The following is a 19,732-nucleotide window of genomic DNA, read 5'->3' as shown; positions in this document are numbered from 1 at the left end:
CACTGCAGTGCACCTCTGTAAGAAATAAGCCTCATTGCTCAGAGGCTTTGGAAACACTGTTGTCATGGATAGAAATCTAGTTATTGATTATAAAATGCAAATAAGGGCAGTGGATCTGCTGTTTGGGATGCTTTCAATCAAGGAAACACATGTTGTGACAGAGCTCCCTGCATTGGTTAAATGCATAGAATCTCCTGCCTGGAGGATGAAGGGAGGAAGTAATTTTAGAATTTAAGACAGTAAGACTGCCTTTATTTCCTGCCCACCCACACTTATTGGTGGGAAAGCCCGTCTATTGGATAATGCACTTGGAGACTGCTGCAAAGTACTGTCTAAAAAATATGTTATTCATAACAGGACTCTAATGCCCACTTTCCATCTCAGGCAATTAGCCATTAATTCTTTTGTCATTTATTAGTTTTATGTAAAAAACAAATTATTTTTTCCCTATGGTTATGTTTTAATAAGAAAATAAGTCATAGGGAGAGTAGACCCATTTTAATGAACCTATTGATTTTAATATGTTCTTAGTAGGACGAACATTGTATACAACTGTTCAGTTTACACACTGTGTATATCTGTCCCCGGTTCTTAAAAGTTTTGAAACGGAGAGCAGCTACTTCTGAGCAAATCAGTTGTTTATGTCCCACCCCACACAATCTGCTTTCTGAACAGGCTCCAGTTATTATGGGCACCTGTAACAAAATGTTGCAGCATGAAATGATCCCTGTTCACCAGGCTACTGCATCTCATTCCTGCCCCACTGATTTTCTGTCCTCCCCCCACCCTCCACAATCATCACCATTCTGTGACTACTTGTCCTACCCGACCCACACCTTTTTTCTTTTTCTTAAAGGAATATATATTCCAGGGTTTTCACTGCAAAACTTTCTGATAATGCATAAATTCTCTTCTGACCAATGTACTATGGATACCTTGGGAAAACAGAGGAGAAGATCACATGAATTTTCACCATGTTTAAAAAATAATAATCAGAAATTAATCTGGAGAACTGCACAAGATCAGAAAGATAAAAACTGAAATTGAAATTGCTAGATTCATCCATCCCTATCCAAATTTTGGTGTCTGCTAGGCAGACTCACTCAAGAGGATCAGAGGGCATCCCTTCCAGGGTCCGATGGGTCTTCATTATACGGCCTGTGGTAGGCGGTGAATCCCCTTCTTCTTTTCCTCTTTTCCCTTCTAGGAGGTGAGAAGAACCTTGCAGAAGTAAGTGGATCCTGCTCATCTCCATTAATATCACTCTGTGACACTGGAAAAGGTCCAGGAGGAGACGACATAAAACCCAACTCTTCAAGCTCTTAGGATGTGGCAAAAGGTTCCAAGAAGGGAGCAGGAGCTGAGGTGTGTGTCATGTTCCTGAACATATCCCAGCTGCAATACGTAACTTCAAGGTGTCATTTGGGTTCATGATAAGAGGCTAGAAGGAACATTTTACTTTTGTCAACAGCAGCAATCATCTTTTTCTCCTCCACATTTTTCTTACATTTTGTAAGTAATGCAGCCAAAATTGAAAAGCTCCGAGCAGGATGGTATCACTTGATTTTATTTCTCCATTTGAGTAGATATAAGTGAGGAGATTCAGAGACCTGGGGCTGCTCTTTTGGCCCTCAGATGTCTGGCTCTGGAGTCCCTAGTAAGGAGGAATCATCTGCCCTCTGTGACTCCATTCCTCTGTGTGTGTCTCTCGGCTTTCCTCCTCTCAATTGCTTTCTTTTGCTGAATATTAATGAGCTAGGGGGAATCCCCGCTTCTCGCGGGGCTGACGCCAGCCCCGCGAGATTGTTGATGGGTCGAGAACCGGCAACCCCACCCCCTCTTTAGATAAGCATAATATAACTAATAATTTTTTTAAATTATTGGGGGGGCAGAGCCCCCCCAAACGAATTTTTGAGGGGGCTCGGGCCCCCTCAGGCCCCATGGAGTCGGCGCCTATGCAATAGTCACCATTTTGTGACTACTTGCCCTCCCCAACTCACAACTTTTTTTTTTTATTAAAGGAATATATATTGTTACTCGTCAGTTTGTGGGTGATGCAAAACGCTGGGTTTTCACTGAAAAACTAGTCGTTGCTGGTTTGAAGTGACCTGGACACTGTTGGATTTTGGGGTGTTAACTACGAACCCCGTATTTCAATTACTGGGAGTGGCCTCTGAGACCATATACTTCTTCTTCTTTGGCGATCACTCATAGCTGAGTAAGATTGTCTTCAATAAACACAGTTTTAACAATGAGCCAATTCTGGATCCACACGTCCTTCCACAGTGGGGACATTGGTTTCCAGACAGGAGTTAATCACTGTGTGGATTTGCCAAGCGTGCCTTCCTCTTAGCACCTTTCTCCTTTGTGTCCTAAGTTTGAGTGTCTTCAAAGCCCATGACACCTTTGGTAAAGGCTGTTCTCCAACTGGAGCACCCACAGGCAAGTGCTTCCCAATTGTCAGTGTTTATACTACATTTTTAAAAATTTGCCTTGAAACAGTCTTTAAACCTCTTTTGTTGACCACCAGCATTATGCTTTCCATTTTTAAGTTCGGAATAGAGTAGTTGCTTTGGAAGACGATAATCAGGCATCTGCAGAACATGACCATTCCAACAAAGTTGGTGTTGAAGAATCATTGCTTCAAAACTGGTTACCTTTGCTTCTTCCATTACACTGGTATTAATTTGCTTGTCTTCCCAAGTGATGTGTAATTTTTCCCCCGGAGACACCATTGATGGATCTTTCAAGGAGCTGGAGATGGCGTTTATAAGTGATCCATGTTTCACAAGCATACAGTAAGGTTGGTAGGACAATAGCTTTGTAAACAAGCATTTTGGTTTCCCTGTGAATGTCCCGGTCCTCAAACACTCTGCACTTCAATCGGCAGAAAGCTGTACTTGCAGAGCTCCGGCGATGCTGGATTTTGGCATCAATGTTGGCTCTTGTGGAAAGATAACTGCCCAGGTAGGAGAAGTGATTGACATTTTCCAACGTTACACCATTGAGTTGGAGTTGTGGTGCTGCAGAGGGGCTATTTTGTACTTGTTGGTGCAGCACTTTGGGTTTTTGTTGAGCGATAGGCCAAGCTTTTTGTAAGCTTCTGTGAAGATATTTAGGATGGTTTGGAGGTCATCCTCTGAGCGTGCACCAGCACGATGACGTTGTCATCAGCATACTGAAGCTCTAGGACGGAAGTTACAGTAACCTTGCTCTTTGCTTTCAGCCTACTCATATTAAAGAGCTTTCCATCTGTTCAATATATGATTTCTACTCTGGCGGGGAGTTTCCCTTCAACAAAGTGTAGGATCATGGCAATGAAAATAATGAGTAGAATGCGCCAGGCACATGATTTTGAAGGGGTGCGAGCCAGGCGCCCCCTTGCAGGGATCCCACCCCGCCTGGTGCCAGGGGTCTTGCCACCACACCCCTGGCCCTCTCACGGAATGGCAGTGTTGGGGGGAAGCACTAGCCAAGGGCTGCATCAGAAACCTGATATGGAAAGGTGAGGTAAGTTAAAAGCATCTTGGTTAGATGATCCTTGGAATTCCTTCCAACACTACAGTTCTATGATTCTATGAAAGGCAAAGAGCAGTAAAATAAGCATGACAATACTGCCAAGGTTTTTGGTTTTGTTTCTTACTCTTCCTCTCTTGGTTGACTTGAGGGAATTGAAAAGCTGACAGAACAGTATAGATAATTTTATTTGGCAAAGTAAGTGTCCCAGAGTGGATAATGTTAATATGCAAACTGTCCCACAGAAGAGAGGATTGGCAGTACCTTATTTAGCTAAGTAGTGTGAACCTGCTTGGCTAACTTTGTTAAATATATCTCAGGAAAAGGAACACTTTCAGTTGGAAGAGTTATTCATAAATTCCCCACTGGCCGAGATACTAGGGATACCTAGGAAGGACAGAGGATATCTCATGAATTTTCATCAGAACATTTAAAATAAAAAAGAACGGAACTTAAGATTGGAAAATAATGGAGAGAAACCAGAATTGTTAGATGCATCCATACCTATCCAGAACTTTGGCATATGCTAGGCAGATTCACCCCAGAGGGCATCCATTGCAGGGGCTGATGGGTCTTCATTACAGGGCCTGTGCTGGGCAGTGAATTCCATTCTGACTTTCCTCTTTTCCCTTCTAGGATGTTAGAAGAACTTTGCAGAGGTAAGGGGATCCTGCTCATCTCCATTAATATCACTCCCTGAAACTTCACAGGTAAACTGGGAAAGAATATCATATGAAGATAAAGTGGAATAGAAATGAAATGAATACTAATGATAATACTGCACAGTATCTAGATTTGCCACACCAACAGCAAACTCCGTGATGCCTGCCCCACTAAGTCCCACACAGACACCTGTCCCATGGACCATCTGTGGGACTATTCCACAGAGTCCCACACAGTTACCTGTCACCAGAGTACATGGTTATTTGGGAGGTATATGATATCCAGGGACACAGGTGGCGCTGTGGTCTAAACCACTGAGCCTGTTGGTCGAGGGTTTGAATCCCTTCGAAGGGGTAAGCTCCCATTGCTCTCTCCCAGCTCCTGCCAACCCAGCAGTTGACTGCTATTTTGTCTAGTTCCTTCATCCTGATCTTCTTAGCTGCCAGCGCAGAGAGTGCTACTTTCTAAGTAACAAAGTCATCGGTGTTGCTCAGCAGCCATTTCACCCTTTCCACCCTATTCAAATGTGTTCCATGTGGCGAAATTGGTATTTTGGGACCCCAGCTAATTGATTTATTGGTCCTCAATTAGCTTTTATGGCAGCCCGGTCCGGCGCGCTTCCCTCAGCTGCGCCATTCTGCTACGTCGTCCGGTAGCTCCAGTCACACCTTAGCAGAGATAAACACAGCGGTGATGAAACTGTCACGTCCTTTTACAAACACACACAGAGTCCAGGTTTGTCCATTTTCAGCTCTTTATTCCAACATTCCCCCAGGGATCTCCTGGGCTCCTTTCGCCCATTACAGGCTACGTCTTTCTCCCTCAACGACCAGAGGGGAACAGCAGGAAACTCCTCCCAAACTCCTCCCAGCTTCTAGAAGCTGACGTCAGAATTGAGGCATCCTGGGAACTTCTTAACCAGTTAAGTTCCAAACCTGACACCCCCTCTATGCCGAAACCATTCTGACGAGACCTTCTGAGTTCAACACCTTCCCTTTGCCTTGTGCCACTTCCCGGCATCTTTCCCAGGCACCTGTTGAACCCCTTCAACATTCCCAGAATCACACTGTGCGACACTTTTTCACGCACCTGTGACCTGATACCCTACTGACCCATTAGAGCCAGCAGTCGTGTCCTCTCCGTCAGACTTTTCCCCCTCTGACTTGACACCCTGTTTGTGAGCTTTCTCCATTACCGGAGATGAAGCCTCACACCTGGACACTCCTTTCACAACCCTTGGAGATGCCCAAACCTGCCCTGAACCCTGACCCTGGACTTGGTCCCCATCACCGGGTTTTGAACCCTGATTCTGGACCTGATCCCCGTCACCGGGCTCAGCCACAGCCTCCCTTCTCCCTTGAGAAGACTTTGCACCCGTCACCTGGTGACGTATTCCCTTTCCCCTGAAAAGCTTCTCCAGAGCAGACCCAGTAAACTGTGACCCTCGGTCGCTCTTGAACCCTTGCACCTTGGTGGAAAACCTTAGTTCCACCTCCGCAACCCAATCCTTGATCAGTTGCGCTGCCTCCCCCTGTGATTTGAGAGAGAGACACCAGCCAACCTGGCTGTGGCCATCTGTCAGCGATAGCACATACCTGGCCCCACCCAGACTCTCATACCTCATGGGTCCTGACAGATCTGTGTGAACAAGCTCAAAAGCTTCCTTGGCTACCCTCCCAAACCCGGGAAAACCAAGTACCTTTGCACCTTTGCATGCCCTGCACCCTTGGGACCTCCCACATTTCCGGAGTTTGTACCCTTTTGTGCACCTGTGCAACTTTTGCACATGACTGGGAACCTTAGCACACTGCACCTGTGCTTTTTCTCAGCATTCCCACCACCCACCAGAGGTGACTCCAGAACAAAGAAATTATTCTTGCTCTTCGCCTTGTTGATCAGTTGTCGCCCCCCTCTGAAAATGGAACAGGTGTCATTTTCAAAGCACATTTTTGAACCCCTGCGTCATTAGAGCAGATACAGATAACCGACAACAATTCAGTCCCGGCACAACGCAGATCTCTTGCTCCTCCTGTAAAGGAGAGAAAAACACGTTAGCCGCACCACAGACTGATTTTCATTCCGTCTGCTAAACATAACAATTGTTCCTGTTGAAAACAGCCCTGCAGTTCCGCAGTTTGCCTATCAGGTGCTGCCTGATAGCAGAAACCAAAACACCCAGCGTGTCACTGTGTCCTGGCTGGAGTTGTTCTCCACAGTTGCCATAGAAGCAACAAACGTCCCGCTGCCTCTGTCTTTGGCAGCGTCCGAAACCGCAACATCCTGCGTTGCTCTGAAGACTGGACTTATCTCAGAGCTCCCAGACAACTCTGCAGCACGTATCTCCCGCTGCAGCAGATGGCTGGCCTTGAAGCCTATAGCTGTGTCCTGTTTCCCAGGCTTCGACTTCCGACGCAAACATCTCTTGGCAGCCTTTGGAAAAAGAGGCTTTTCTGTGCTTTTACTGCTCACCGCCCCCCCACTGCTCCCAGGGCTCCCAGGACGCTTTCCTGCACCCCCAGTGGTAGGTAAAGGGCTCCCAGCAGCTTGCCTCTCTCCAAGCTCCTCACGCAGATATTGAACTCCAGTGGAAAATCACTGCCTTGGGCTCCTCCCGCTGGCCTCCTTCTCCTTCTTCCGGAAAAGCACTCCTTGCCAGCTCCGCCCCCTCTGAACCTCCAGTGCATTCCAGCACGTACAACGGAAACTTTTTTTGAACGTGCCTTTGGAAAAGTCCGCCCCCCCACCTGCTCAGCAGCACTCCTTGTGGCTAAAGCATCAGGGACAGGGGCTCCAGCCGTCTCTAGGCTTTTGTATTCCTTCTCCAGAGCTCTGGCCTTTTGCTGAAGCTTCACAGCAAATGCAGCTCGTTCCCAGACAGCCCTTTCGCCCCCCCCCCTCTGGGGCCCACAGCCCTTCCCAGCTGTGCACCGGCTCTCACGAAGGTGGTCAGCGCCATCTTGCTTTCCTGTTCTGCAGCAGCCATCTCCCAGCCCTTGCCGTTGCCTCCAGCCTCACAAATTCCCTGGAGCGCTAGGCAAACGGCCTCTGGCTTCCTGGCACCCAGAACAGTAGACTTCAGATCAGCAGCCAGGTTGCCCAACTTCTTAAAGTGAGCATGGAATGTCCTCCAAGACCTGACAGCCTGCCATCCTCTTCCGTTCTCCCAAGGGGCCCCAAGCTGTACTTACGGACCAGTTTCAGCTCCTCTGGCTCTCCCTTCCGTGGAGAAACGTTTTTCCAGCTGCTTTCAGCTCCGTAGCTGCTCCTTCGCCTCTCAACACCAGGCAAAAACTCTCACCACCTCCTGCCGTATTTCTCTGCCTTCGACCGCAGACTTCAAACGCATTCCGGCAGCCTCTTGTGACAGTTTTACAAGCGGTAATTACCCATAACCTGTGGCGAAATTGGTATTTTGGGACCCCAGCTAATTGATTTATTGGTCCTCAATTAGCTTTTATGGCAGCCCGGTCCGGCGCGCTTCCCTCAGCTGCGCCATTCTGCTACGTCGTCCGGTAGCTCCAGTCACACCTTAGCAGAGATAAACACAGCGGTGATGAAACTGTCACGTCCTTTTACAAACACACACAGAGTCCAGGTTTGTCCATTTTCAGCTCTTTATTCCGACATTCCCCCAGGGATCTCCTGGGCTCCTTTCGCCCATTACAGGCTACGTCTTTCTCCCTCAACGACCAGAGGGGAACAGCAGGAAACTCCTCCCAAACTCCTCCCAGCTTCTAGAAGCTGACGTCAGAATTGAGGCATCCTGGGAACTTCTTAACCAGTTAAGTTCCAAACCTGACATTCCATTTGTAAACAGGGGGTTTATAAATTGGTCTCTTGGGTCTATGTATAACGGGCACTGCAATAAATCATGGCACAGGTCCTCGACGCAGGGTTGTCCACACAGACAGAGTCTCTCTTCGTAATGTACTTTGCTGTACCGTCCATCCAACACCACCGAGGGCATCGATTGGAATCGTACTTTTGTAAAAGCGATTCTTAGTACGGCAAGTGAGAGCTTTGTCAGGTATCTGGCTTGGGCATGCTCCGTTTTGATAAGTGGGAACCATGGTGAGCTCTTGGAAAAAGCAATCATGGTTAGATCCCTTTCTGCATCGGACCTAAAGGTCACCTGAAGATCTTGTAATTGATATTGGGACAAGAGGCGTTGGATGCCAGGCTTCCAGCATTTGTTCTGTTCCCGTTCTGTGTAAGACATAGCGGGGAATCTCTCCTCCGAAGGAGATTGAAGTCTTTTCACATAATTTAGGCACAGGGAATCAATTCTAGCCTGTATTGTTGTCACGTCAGCTTCAGCATGAAGAAGAGCAGCTGGGGTCCCGTTGGGGAGCGAGACCACTTTCCTGAGGAATTTGTTCTGCACTATTTCTAAGGCTTTGTTAGCCTTTAGGTCCGTGCCCCATCTTGCTACTCCATGGAGCATCTGGGAAACCACTTTGCTGGCAAAGATTTTCAGCACAGTTTCTTCTAGTAACTGGCCACCCACCGTAAAATAGAATTCCATTAATGCCCCACAAGCTTTCTGCGCTTTGAGTTTCGTAGCCTCAATGTGCCCCTTCCATGATAGCGTCTCAGTGAAGAGAACTCCCAGATATCTGAAGTAGTGTGTTTGCTCCAGATTCTGCTGATCCAAAGACCATAATTTTGGTCTTGGGGTAATTCACAATGAGGTCTTCCCACTTGCAATACATGCTAAACGCTGTAAGCAGATTGTTAAGACCTAATTGGGAGAGTGATAGGAGCACCACATCATCGGCATACAGCAGACAAGATATTTTCCTGTTGCCAATTGATGGGGCAGGGGATTGCGCCAGTGCTAGGTGTGGCACCATATCAGTTAGTAAAAGTTGAAGAGTGTGGGAGCCAATATGCAGCCTTGTTTCACGCCATTCTACCCACTGTTTTAATATATTCAAAGCTGGCATCCATCTTTCCTGGGAGGCAATGGAGGAGTGCATCTTTGGGTGAGGTCAAGCTTGTTGGAAGATTGCAGTGCCTGCTGTGTCTGTAGAGACTGATGCAGGAGCGATGTTTTGTGTCAGCTGGGGCAGATGAAGGCATCTAGTTGTGCTGCTGCAGATGAACCAGGGCATTTCATCTCTCTATGCTCCTCCTAGCGGTCATTCCCCCTCTGGCTGCTGCTGTGAATACATGACCTGTCTGTCTCTAGGCACTGCAATCACCTGCAGGGGATTCCAAAATGCTGGGTTGATGTTGTCAGCCTTCGTGTCATGTTTGCAGACATCTTTGAAATGCAGAGTTGGTCCGCCAGTGGGCCTGGTGCCTGAAGTCAGCTCCCTGCCAGATGAGATCCCAGAGCAGAGCAGGGGATTCATATTTCCAGGCCAGGCAGAGAGAGCGGTCTCTGCTAAGCACTTCTTTCTTGAAGCAAAGACTGCTCCCTGACAATGACAGTGATTTGCATTCTCTTATTCATTCATAGAAGAATTTACACCCGCTAAGGACAACATGCTACCACAGTATACAGGCATGGAAAGATTGCAAATCAGTTGAGGCTGCTCAAGACACCGCTAAGCAGCTGTGCAGGCCTGCCAGGATAAAAACAGCAACAGCCAAGCACATCAGCCCTGAGATTGCGAGTCATTTGCAGACAGGGAAACGCACACAGACTGAGAACTGAGAAAGTGAAAGTGAAAGTCAGCTGTGCCTTCACTGTGAGGCAGCAGCCATGGCTGGTTCTGGGGGTCCCGTCCAGGATCTCTGTGCTGAAGCCACTTGTCCCATCTGCCTGGATTACTTCAAGGATCAAGTGACCACTGATTTCTGCTGAGGCTGCTTGACCTAGTATTTGGGGGGGGCGGGGGGGGCATTGCCCCATAGGCTTCCTGCCCTCAATGCAGAGAAACAGTTCACCCTTCCAATAGGGATTCAGATCCCATCATGGGACTGAAACAGCACTGTCCGATGATTTACAGCAGGCTAGGGAAAGCATGGGTCAAAGCAGTTTCTAGGCATGGGTCAAAGCAGTTTCTTGTTTGCCCCTCTGCTTTCCCTGGGAAAACCCACTGAATTAGGAATAAATGTCAATCCTCAGAAAAACCAATAGATCTTTTCCCCAATTCAGTTGCAAACAGCAAGCAGAGGTGGGTGTGACCCCCAAGTGGGTCCCTGAGGTCGGGTCTGCCCTAAAGTGCTTCCCTGATGGCACTATGGATAGGAGGAGGGGAAGAGTCAGGCGTCCAATGCAGAAAGTAAAAAAAGAATTCTTTGTCTGCATCCTGAAGAAAATGGGTGTGGAGGAACATTCAGACAAAGTTCAAAGCTATCATTTATTAACCAAGCAATATCACATTTATGATAGCTGATAAAAAGACCTGTTCGGTGGGGTGGGGGGTGGGAATGGCTTTGTCTTATACAATTATAAATATATGCCAAAGGCCTGTTTTTTCTTATTCTTTTTGAAAAAGAGCCGTTCATGTTTGGGGTGAGATGAGGTGGTGAGTAAATGGTTGTTCTGTTAGGAGGAGAGAAGATGGAGGGGGAGAAGGAAGCTGAGATCTCCCAGCAGAAGAAAAGAACAGTTGCAAGTTGTCGTCACAGCTGTAAAAAGTGCACACCCTTTGCCCCTCCCTAAAGAAAGAGCGAGGACACAGGAGCAGGAACAGCCGGAAAGAAGGAAAGGCAACCCCAGAACTTCTCCTTGATCGACCACACCATCTCCCTGCCCACAAGAGAAGCTAGTCTGGGGGTGAGTATCTGACAACCAAACCCCACTGCATGTTCCCAGGCTGCCCTTGGCCAAAGCAGGTCTATTTTCATTCAATTCCCGAAGCGTATAGAAGAGCCTTTTAACCATTCCTCTTCCTTGCCTTCCCCCACCATTCAGCTGAAATTCAAGCACCTATGGGAATGCTGTTAGCTCTGGGAGAGGAGCTCCCATGGGTGTCAATGGATGTCTTGGCTGGGCACCCAAAGGAGGGCTTGGAGCCCTGCAATGGCTTCTGTCCTTGTCTGTCACCTCGGTGCCATTCATGGGCCACTCTTGATGCAGCGCCAGGAGAGTGGACCTGCACATGAACGTGAGATTATGTCCCACTCAATGACTGAGGGACCTCTCCAAATTTCATGGAGCTCCATTATTCTTTCTGCTGGATAGTGAATACATGAAGCAGGCAAACATTTCTGAAAAGGTGACCTGTTTTGCTTTAACTTGGCAATTTTAAGGAGGAAGGTTTGTGGGAATAATAAGTTCAGTTCTTCAATGGAGCACATTTTCATTTGACAGACTGCCTTGTTTTCATAGTTATTTTAACTGCTCAACGTGTTTCATAATTTTTTTACTCTGTAATGGCTTTGGCTACAGATTTTTTTATTTATTTAACAAAATACTGCCTGATTGTAGAAGAACCTCAAAGGAGTTTATGAAAAAGATAAAAACAATTAAATTATCTCTTAAAAATTAAAACTATAATTTAAAACATTCAAAAAGTTAAAACCGCAGTAGGCTAGACTAAAACAAATGAAAAGCCATAGAAACTTTCTAATCATCTGGGTTGTCTTGTCTAAATAAGGCACTGAAAAGAAGACTCTGATCAATAGGAAGGGAGTTCCAATGTTTTCTTGCCACCACACTAAATGATTGAGTTCTGACAGATGTAGGGCAGGTATTATGTGGCACCAGTAAAAGTGCCAAATCCTCCAACCGAAGCAGTCAAGTGGGCACATATGGGGTAAGGTGATCTTGTAGGTCAATGATGAATGAATGTGCAAACTGATTTTTCGTTTGGGTTTTACAGTTGAGTTTCAGGCAGTGGGACTGTTATATGGAAATTAGGGATTGACTTTTACAGCCCAGGATCCCTTAAGTCCATTATCAGTTAAAGAAGATTGAGTGGAGGCACCCCACAAGTGAGAGCCCAGGCGTCTGAACACTCATCCCCCACCACCACTTTCTGGACACGGCCCAGAAGGAAGGAGCGGAACCACCGTATGACAGTGCCCCCAGCTCCCAGCCCCGCAAGACGGTCCAGAAGGATGTTATGGTCGATGGTGTCAAACGCCGCTGAGAGATCCAGCAGAACTAGGAAACAGCTCTCACCTTTGTCCCTAGCCCGCCGGAGATCATCAACCAGTACGACCAAGGCAGTTTCAGTCCCATGATGAGGCCTGAATCCCGACTGGAAGGGATTGGCCTCGTTCTTGGTTTGTGAACTGTCTAAATTTTATACACTCAAATAAAGTGACTAGTTTTTCAGGGAATATTTCCTAATTTTTTGAAGGCTGGAGGTTTGCTTTTCTGTGGTGAGTATGTGCCTATTATCTGCACGTACCTTAAAAATTGTATAACAGGACCAATTGTGGAAGATACGTGTCATAAGAAAGTGAAATGCAGAGTTAGTTTTACTGGAAGGATGTGAAAACAATTAATACTGAACAGTTTTTACCTTACAGGCATTTGTTCCCCTCCTAAGTTCATTCCCCTCCTGCTGCCTCTCATCTCAACAAAGCCACAGACTCTTCCTCTATCATGGCCTCATCCTCATCCACGGATGTTGGAGAAGAAGCCACATGCCCCATCTGCAGGGAGTATCTGACAGACCCTGTGACCTTGGACTGTGGTCACAACTTCTGCCGGGACTGCATTGTAAAGTATTGTGACACATGGGAACCAATGCAGGTGGGGGACTTGGAGTGTCCCGTCTGCAAAGCCCGGATGCGGAGAGGGAGTTTCCGCCCCAATTGGCAGCTGGCCAATATAGTGGAAAAAATTAAACTCCTGCCACCAAATAAAGGGGGAAAGGATCTGTGTAAGGGACACAAGGAAAAGCTCCACCTGTTCTGCAAGGAAGATGAAGAATTGGTGTGTTTCATTTGTGAGCGATCCCCAGAACATAAATCGCACATTGTGGTTCTCAAGGAAGAGGCTGCCCAGGAATACAAGGTAGGAAGTCATTTTGACACTTGCTAACACAATCCTTTCATCTCTCTTTCGGTGTATATACAGTGGTACATACGCTTCAGGTTACATATGCTTCAGGTTACAGACTCCGCTAACCCAGAAATAGTACCTCGGGTTAAGAACTTTGCTTCAGAATGAGAATAGAAATTGTGCTCCGGCAGCGCGGCAGCAGCAAGAGGCCCCATTAGCTAAAGTGGTGCTTCAGGTTAAGAACAGACCTCCGGAACAAATTAAGTACTTATATGCTCTTAATGTTGCTGTAAAGCAAACGTAATAAATTGCTAATCTGTACATTCATGAGAATCAGAAATTGGGCCTCATTTCTGTGCTATCCAAAACAGAACAAAGCAACTTTTTAAAATGTGGTTTTGTTTTTAAAAGCACTGTTTTTCTGCACTTACGCTAAAGGGTTCCTGTGTAATGTAATCATAATGATGAACTGGAGTAAGAATAAAGAAATGGAAGTTCTCATGCTTTAGATTTTTTTTAGTGTACATCACAAAACCCTAGAAACTCCCAGAGCAATTATTAAGCAAAAATTGAATAGTAGGGCCCAGGTACTAGAAGTAAGCATAATATTAATTAGGGCCTGCAGCCCTAATCAAATCTTAGATTTTGTTTCCTCTTCAGACAATCATCTGCCGTCACCTGGAGCATCTGAGGAAAGAGAGAGAGAAAATTCTGGCTTACGAAGCAAACATGGGAAACGAAAGCAACAACCTGCTTGTAAGTGTCACCATTACTACAAAGGGGACAAGTACTTGAAGGACCAAGTCAGGATTGTTATGTACTGAAGTTCTCACCCTGGGCCAGCAGGGGGATACTGTAGATAGTTATGCAATTGAAGGATCGAAAGTGACGTTCAGTGATTGGATAGTTTTAGAAAATTGTTACAGTTACATTGTACTGGAGCTCTATATAAGCAGGCTGACTGAGCTCTTCAGTTCAGTTCTGTTCTGGCCTCTGAATAAACAAGAGCTGTTTGAAGAATCGCTGTGTCGTCTAATATGTTCGCCCACAACTTAACAATGATGTAGCCCCATTGCTGAGTGATTTACCATAAAATTGTTTCAAAACACTCTGCCTTCCTCTTTTCCTCTTTCTTCCTGGTTCTTGCAGAAATTAACAGAAACTGAGAGGCAGAATACACTGGAGAGGTTCAGACAACTGCACCAGTTTCTGGAAGAAGAAGAAAAGCGTCTGCTGAATGAAATAGAAGAGATGGAGAAAGAGATCACAAGAAGAAGGGAGGAGCAGCTGGCTAGACTCTCAGAGAAACTCTCCTCTCTTGAAAGGAGCATCCGGGAGATGGAGGAGAAGAGTCAGCAGCCAGCGAGTGAACTCCTGCAGGTGAGACTGTGGCAGGAACAGCCCAAAGTTCCTCTCTAAGGGTTTAACCACACTTACCTTTTGCCTCGCTCTTTCCAGGCTGTGCCAAAGTGCTCTTTTCTTTCCCCCACAGAACTTCCCCACAAAAACTGACTCTTTAATGCTGAGTGCAACAAACGGCAATTCAGTTCTTCTGTGAATTGCCGTTTGCTTTGATTCAGCTTTAAAGAGCAGATTTTTGCAGGGAAAGCTCCAGAGGGGGGGAAAAGATGCTTGGACAACTATTTGTTTATTTATTAAATTTATATTCCTCCCTATACCTGGAAGTCTCAGGGTGGTTCACAGGATAAAATTACAATATATAAAAATATAAAAACACAAAAAATATTTTGTTGTTTAGTCCAGTGTTTCCCAACCTTTTTTGGGCAAAGGCACACTTGTTTCATGAAAAAAATCTCGAGGCACACCACCATGCCAGATGGGGAAAGGTCACTTTTTACTTATGTAAAAAAAAATTAAAAAATAGTAACAGCATAGAAGGTAATGGTTAGGCTAGCATCCCTCTTCCAAATATGCTAGGTTTTTATTTGCAGGGACTGTTCTACATGGGAAAGCATTCAGCACTGTCATTCTCCCATCTGCCATCTGAATTGGTACTATTCTGGGTCAACTTACTCTGCTGCATGTGTAGATGAAAATGGCACCAAGTGTGGGGGAGGGGGCAGAACAGGTTTCAGATACAGGATATTAAGCATACACGTACTTCAGATTGAACTGGTTGCTTGCTTTGCAAGTTTTCATTTCCCAAATGACTGCCTTGGCAAGCGCAATACCTACCAGGCTCAACGCCGGTCTCGCGCTGCCGCTTCCCGCGCTCTCAAGGACCCGGGAGGAGGAAGGCGTGAAGGGAATCCCGAAGGCGCGAAAACCTCGTGCATGCGCAGGCCTTCCGCCTGCGACAGCCCAGTAGGCCGGCCGAAGCGAGCGGCGATGGGATGTGGGAGGGAGCTCGCTCGCCGCCCCGCGTGAGCCTATGTGGGGCACGTTACAGCCCCGTGACGTCAGCGCCACGCAGGCAGCCAGGCAGGCAGACGGCGAGAGCCCCGCGCTGGGCGGCCTCTCCTCGCCGCCTCTCGCCGCCCGACTCGCCCGCCTCCCTCCAGGCAACATCTCGCGGCACACCAGGCAACGTCTCGCGGCACACTAGTGTGCCGCGGAACACCGGTTGGGAAGCACTGGTTTAGTCGTTTAGTCGTGTCCGACTCTTTGTGACCCCATGGACCAGAGCATGCCAGGCACCTCTGTCCTCCACTACCTCCCGCAGTTTGGTCAAACTCATGCTGGTAACCTCAAAAACACTATCCAACCATCTCATCCTCTGTCGCCCCCTTCTCCTTGTTCCCTTCTCCCCTTCTCCAGCATCAGTGTCTTCTCCAGGGAGTCTTCTCTTCTCATGAGGTGGCCAAAGTACTGGAGCCTCAGCTTCACGATCTGTCCTTCCAGTGAGCACTCAGGGCTGATTTCCTTAAGAATGGATGCGTTTGATCTTCTTGCAGTCCATGGGACTCTCAAGAGTCTTCTCCAGCACCATAATTCAAAAGCATCAATTCTTCGGCGATCAGCCTTCTTGATGGTCCAGCTCTCACTTCCATACATCACTACTGGGAAAACCATGGCTTTAACTATACGGACCTTTGTTGGCAAGGTGACGTCTCTACTTCTCAAGATGCTGTCTAGGCATGTCATTGCCCTTCTCCCAAGAAGCAGGCGTCTTTTAATTTCGTGGCTGCTGCCACCATCTGCAGTGATCATGGAGCCCAAGAAAGTAAAATCTCTCACTGCCTCCATTTCTTCCCCTTCTATTTGCCAGGAGGTGATGGGACCAGTGGCCATGATCTTTGTTTTTTTGATGTTGAGCTTCAGACCATATTTTGCGCTCTTCTCTTTCACCCTCATTAAAAGGTTCTTTAATTCCTCCTCACTTTCTGCCATCAAGGTTGTGTCATCTGCATATCTGAGGTTGTTGATATTTCTTCTGGCAATCTTAATTCCAGCTTGGGATTCATCCAGCCCAGCCTTTCGCATGATGTATTCTGCATATAAATTAAATAAGCAGGGAGACAAAATACAGCCTTGTCGTACTCCTTTCCCAATTTTGAACCAATCAGTTGTTCCATATCCAGTTCTAACTGTAGCTTCTTGTCCCACATAGAGATTTCTCAGGAGACAGATGAGGTGATCAGGCACTCCCATTTCTTTAAGAACTTGCCATAGTTTGCTGTGGTTGACACAGTCAAAGGCTTTTGCATAGTCAATGAAGCAGAAGTAGATGTCTTTCTGGAACTCTCTAGCTTTCTCCATAATCCAGCGCATGTTTGCAATTTGGTCTCTGGTTCCTCTGCCTCTTCTAAATCCAGCTTGCACTTCTGGGAGTTCTTGATCCACATACTGCTTGAGCCTTCCTTGTAGAATTTTAAGCATAACCTTGCTAGCGTGTGAAATGAGTGCAATTGTGCGGTAGTTGGAGCATTCTTTGGCACTGCCCTTCTTTGGGACTGGGATGTAGACTGATCTTCTCCAATCTTCTGGCCACTGCCGAGTTTTCCAAATTTGCTGGCATATTGAGTGTAGCACCTTAACAGCATCATCTTTTAAAATTTTAAATAATTCAGCTGGAATACCATCACTTCCACTGGCCTTGTTATTTGCAGTGCTTTCTAAGGCCCATTTGACTTCACTCTCCAGGATGTCTGGCTCAAGGTCAGCAACCACACTACCTGGGGTGTACGAGACATCCATATCTTTCTGGTATAATTCCTCTGTGTATTCTTGCCAGCTCTTCTTGATGTCTTCTGCTTCTGTTAGGTCCTGTGATGGGATGATGAGCTGCTTGTGCGTAAAATCGTAGTCCCTCAGAGTTTGTTCAAGCCCACAAACTTCTGTCTGTGACAGAGCCCCTCAGACATGGCTGCTCTAGTCACTTGCAGATTCCGACAGTGGTTGCTTTCGGAATCGTTTCCAGCATAAAAGCTCCTTAACGGAAACACGTCTTCTGGACTCACGGCGTGACAGTTTCCGGCGAGGAGTGGGTCTCCCTATGGGAGCTTCAGATACCTCCCCACTGTTCTCGCTGGACGTGTCCCTGAGCCCTCCCTCCTGCTCGCTTTCCCTCAGAGATCCACCTCTCCCCCTGCTGGTTCCTGCTTCAGCTGCTGAGTCTCTCCCAGCCTGCGTGAGCCCCTCCACCAGAGACCCACCTCTCCCCCTGCTGGTTCCTGCTTCAGCTGCTGAGTCTCTCCCAGCCTGCGTGAGCCCTTCCACCACCGGTTCCTCCGATGGCAGTTCCCTGACATCCACCTCCCCTCCAGGGCCCCCTTCACCCCCTCCCGTTCCCTCTCCTCTGGGTGGTGAGGAGGTAAAACCCTGAAAAGAATCCTCTTCATCTTCAGACGTCTCGAACATTTCCCTCCATCGGTCTCCGTTCCGGCTCGCTGACTCCGACTCCTCCTCGGAATCTGTGAACCCCTCCAACTCCTCTTCTTCGTCGGTGGTGGCAAAGTATTCCCTCCGGAACCTCGCTACAGGCTGAGGTTTACGTGGGAACCTCTGATGAAAAGTTTCTATTAAAACCTCGTCATTGACATCCTCTGCCATGACCCAGGTGTTTTCCGACTCCGGTTCCCCTTCCCACATTACCAAATACTCTACTTGATCTCCCTTCCACCTGGAATCGAGGATCTCCGCTACATGGTAGCTTTGTTCCCTTTCCTCCATTGCTGGTCCCCGAGTGACCCTCCCTTCTCTGTCCCCTTTATACGGTGACAGCAACGACCTGTGGAAAACTGGGTGCAGCTTCATGTGGTTCGGTAACCGGAGTCTGAAAGCCACTGGGTTGACCTGTTGCGTGACTTCAAATGGGCCCAGTCTTTTGGGTCTTAACTTCTTACAACCCCCTTTGAAGGGTAACCCTTTGGTTGACAGCCACACCTGGTCCCCCACCCTAATGGTTTCACCTTCTCTTCTGTTTTTGTCTGCCTGCCTCTTATATTCCTCCTTGGCCCTGTCTAAATTTAGTTGGAGCTGGCGATGGATCGCTTCCATTTCTTCTACGAACTGTTCGGCAGCTGGAACGCTCCATCTCTCCCCCTCCCCTCCTGGGAAAGCCCTGGGATGGCACCCGTAATTAGCCAAAAAGGGGCTCATCCCCGTGGACACGTTCTCCGCATTGTTGTAGGCAAATTCCGCCAACGCCAGCTTCTCCACCCAATCATTCTCTCTGTCATTGACATAACACCTCAAATATTGCTGGAGGATGCCATTGGCTCTTTCTGCCTGCCCGTTGGTTTCAGGATGCCGGGCAGTCGAAAAATTGACCTCTACATGCAGTAAGCTCATGAGCTTCCTCCAGAACCTGGAAGTAAATTGTTTCCCTCGGTCTGAAACCACCCTCAAGGGGGCGCCATGCAACCTAAACACATTTTCTACAAACAATTTAGCTGTTTCTTCTGCTGTGACAGCATGTGAGCAGGCTATAAAGTGGGCCATTTTGGTTAACAGGTCTACCACAACCATGATGGCTGTTTTCCCTCTGGACTTTGGCAGATCAGTCATAAAATCTATTGCCACTGCTTCCCATGGTCTTTCAGGTGTGGGTAGCGGTTCTAATAACCCTGCCGGCGCCCGCCTCTCCCCTTTGGCTCGCTGGCATTGGTCACACCCTCTCACATACTCCCGCACATCTTCCCTGACCTTGGGCCACCAAAATTCCCTGGTAACCAGCCACATGGTTTTGTGTTGCCCAAAATGCCCTGCTGTGGGGCTATCGTGCAGCTGCTTGAGTACCTTCTCTCTCAAATCACCTTCAGGTATATATAATGCTCCCTTGTAATACAACGCCCCGTTTTTCTCCTCAAAACCTCCGGGTTTATCTCCCTCCCTCCTGAGACCCCTAAGTTTGTCCTGGGCGTATTCATCATTCTCCGTTCCCTCTACCAGTTCTCTTTGCCCCACCAATGCCGCCCCACACACCCAGCGGTCCTCTGGAATGACATGTCTTTCTTCGGGTGCTCCCTCCCCCTCCAAATATTCAGGTTTGCGTGAGAGAGCGTCCGCCCTAACGTTCTCTGGGCCTGGCACGTAACAAATCTAAAAGTTAAATTTGGAGAACTCCTGGGCCCATCTCAACTGCCGTTGGTTGAGCACTCGTGCCGTTCTCCAATACTCTAGGTTCTTGTGGTCAGTGCACACTTGCACCTTATGTTGTGCGCCAATTAGCAGGTGCCT

General features: G+C 47.5%; 1 protein-coding gene across 2 annotated transcripts in view; it reads left to right on the top strand.

The window, feature by feature from the left end:
* LOC114592429 (tripartite motif-containing protein 10-like) overlaps positions 1-19,732 on the top strand; it is a 647,260-nt gene that overhangs the window by 615,604 nt on the left and 11,924 nt on the right. The window contains exons 1-4 of one of the 2 annotated variants that reach the window (XM_077922200.1): positions 10,043-10,909; positions 12,613-13,102; positions 13,751-13,846; positions 14,240-14,470. In XM_077922200.1, coding sequence (XP_077778326.1) covers positions 12,689-13,102; positions 13,751-13,846; positions 14,240-14,470 — 741 coding nt within the window. In that variant the 5' untranslated portion in view covers positions 10,043-10,909; positions 12,613-12,688. Of the gene's footprint in view, positions 1-10,042; positions 10,910-12,612; positions 13,103-13,750; positions 13,847-14,239; positions 14,471-19,732 lie in introns of those variants that run through there. The other variant, XM_077922202.1, reaches the window with a different exon arrangement.

This window comes from Podarcis muralis, chromosome 2 (assembly GCF_964188315.1).
Source record: "Podarcis muralis chromosome 2, rPodMur119.hap1.1, whole genome shotgun sequence".
Lineage (NCBI taxonomy): Eukaryota > Metazoa > Chordata > Lepidosauria > Squamata > Lacertidae > Podarcis > Podarcis muralis.
The sequence above is the reverse complement of the archived record's forward strand: the minus strand, read 5'-3'. Positions and strand labels throughout refer to the sequence as shown.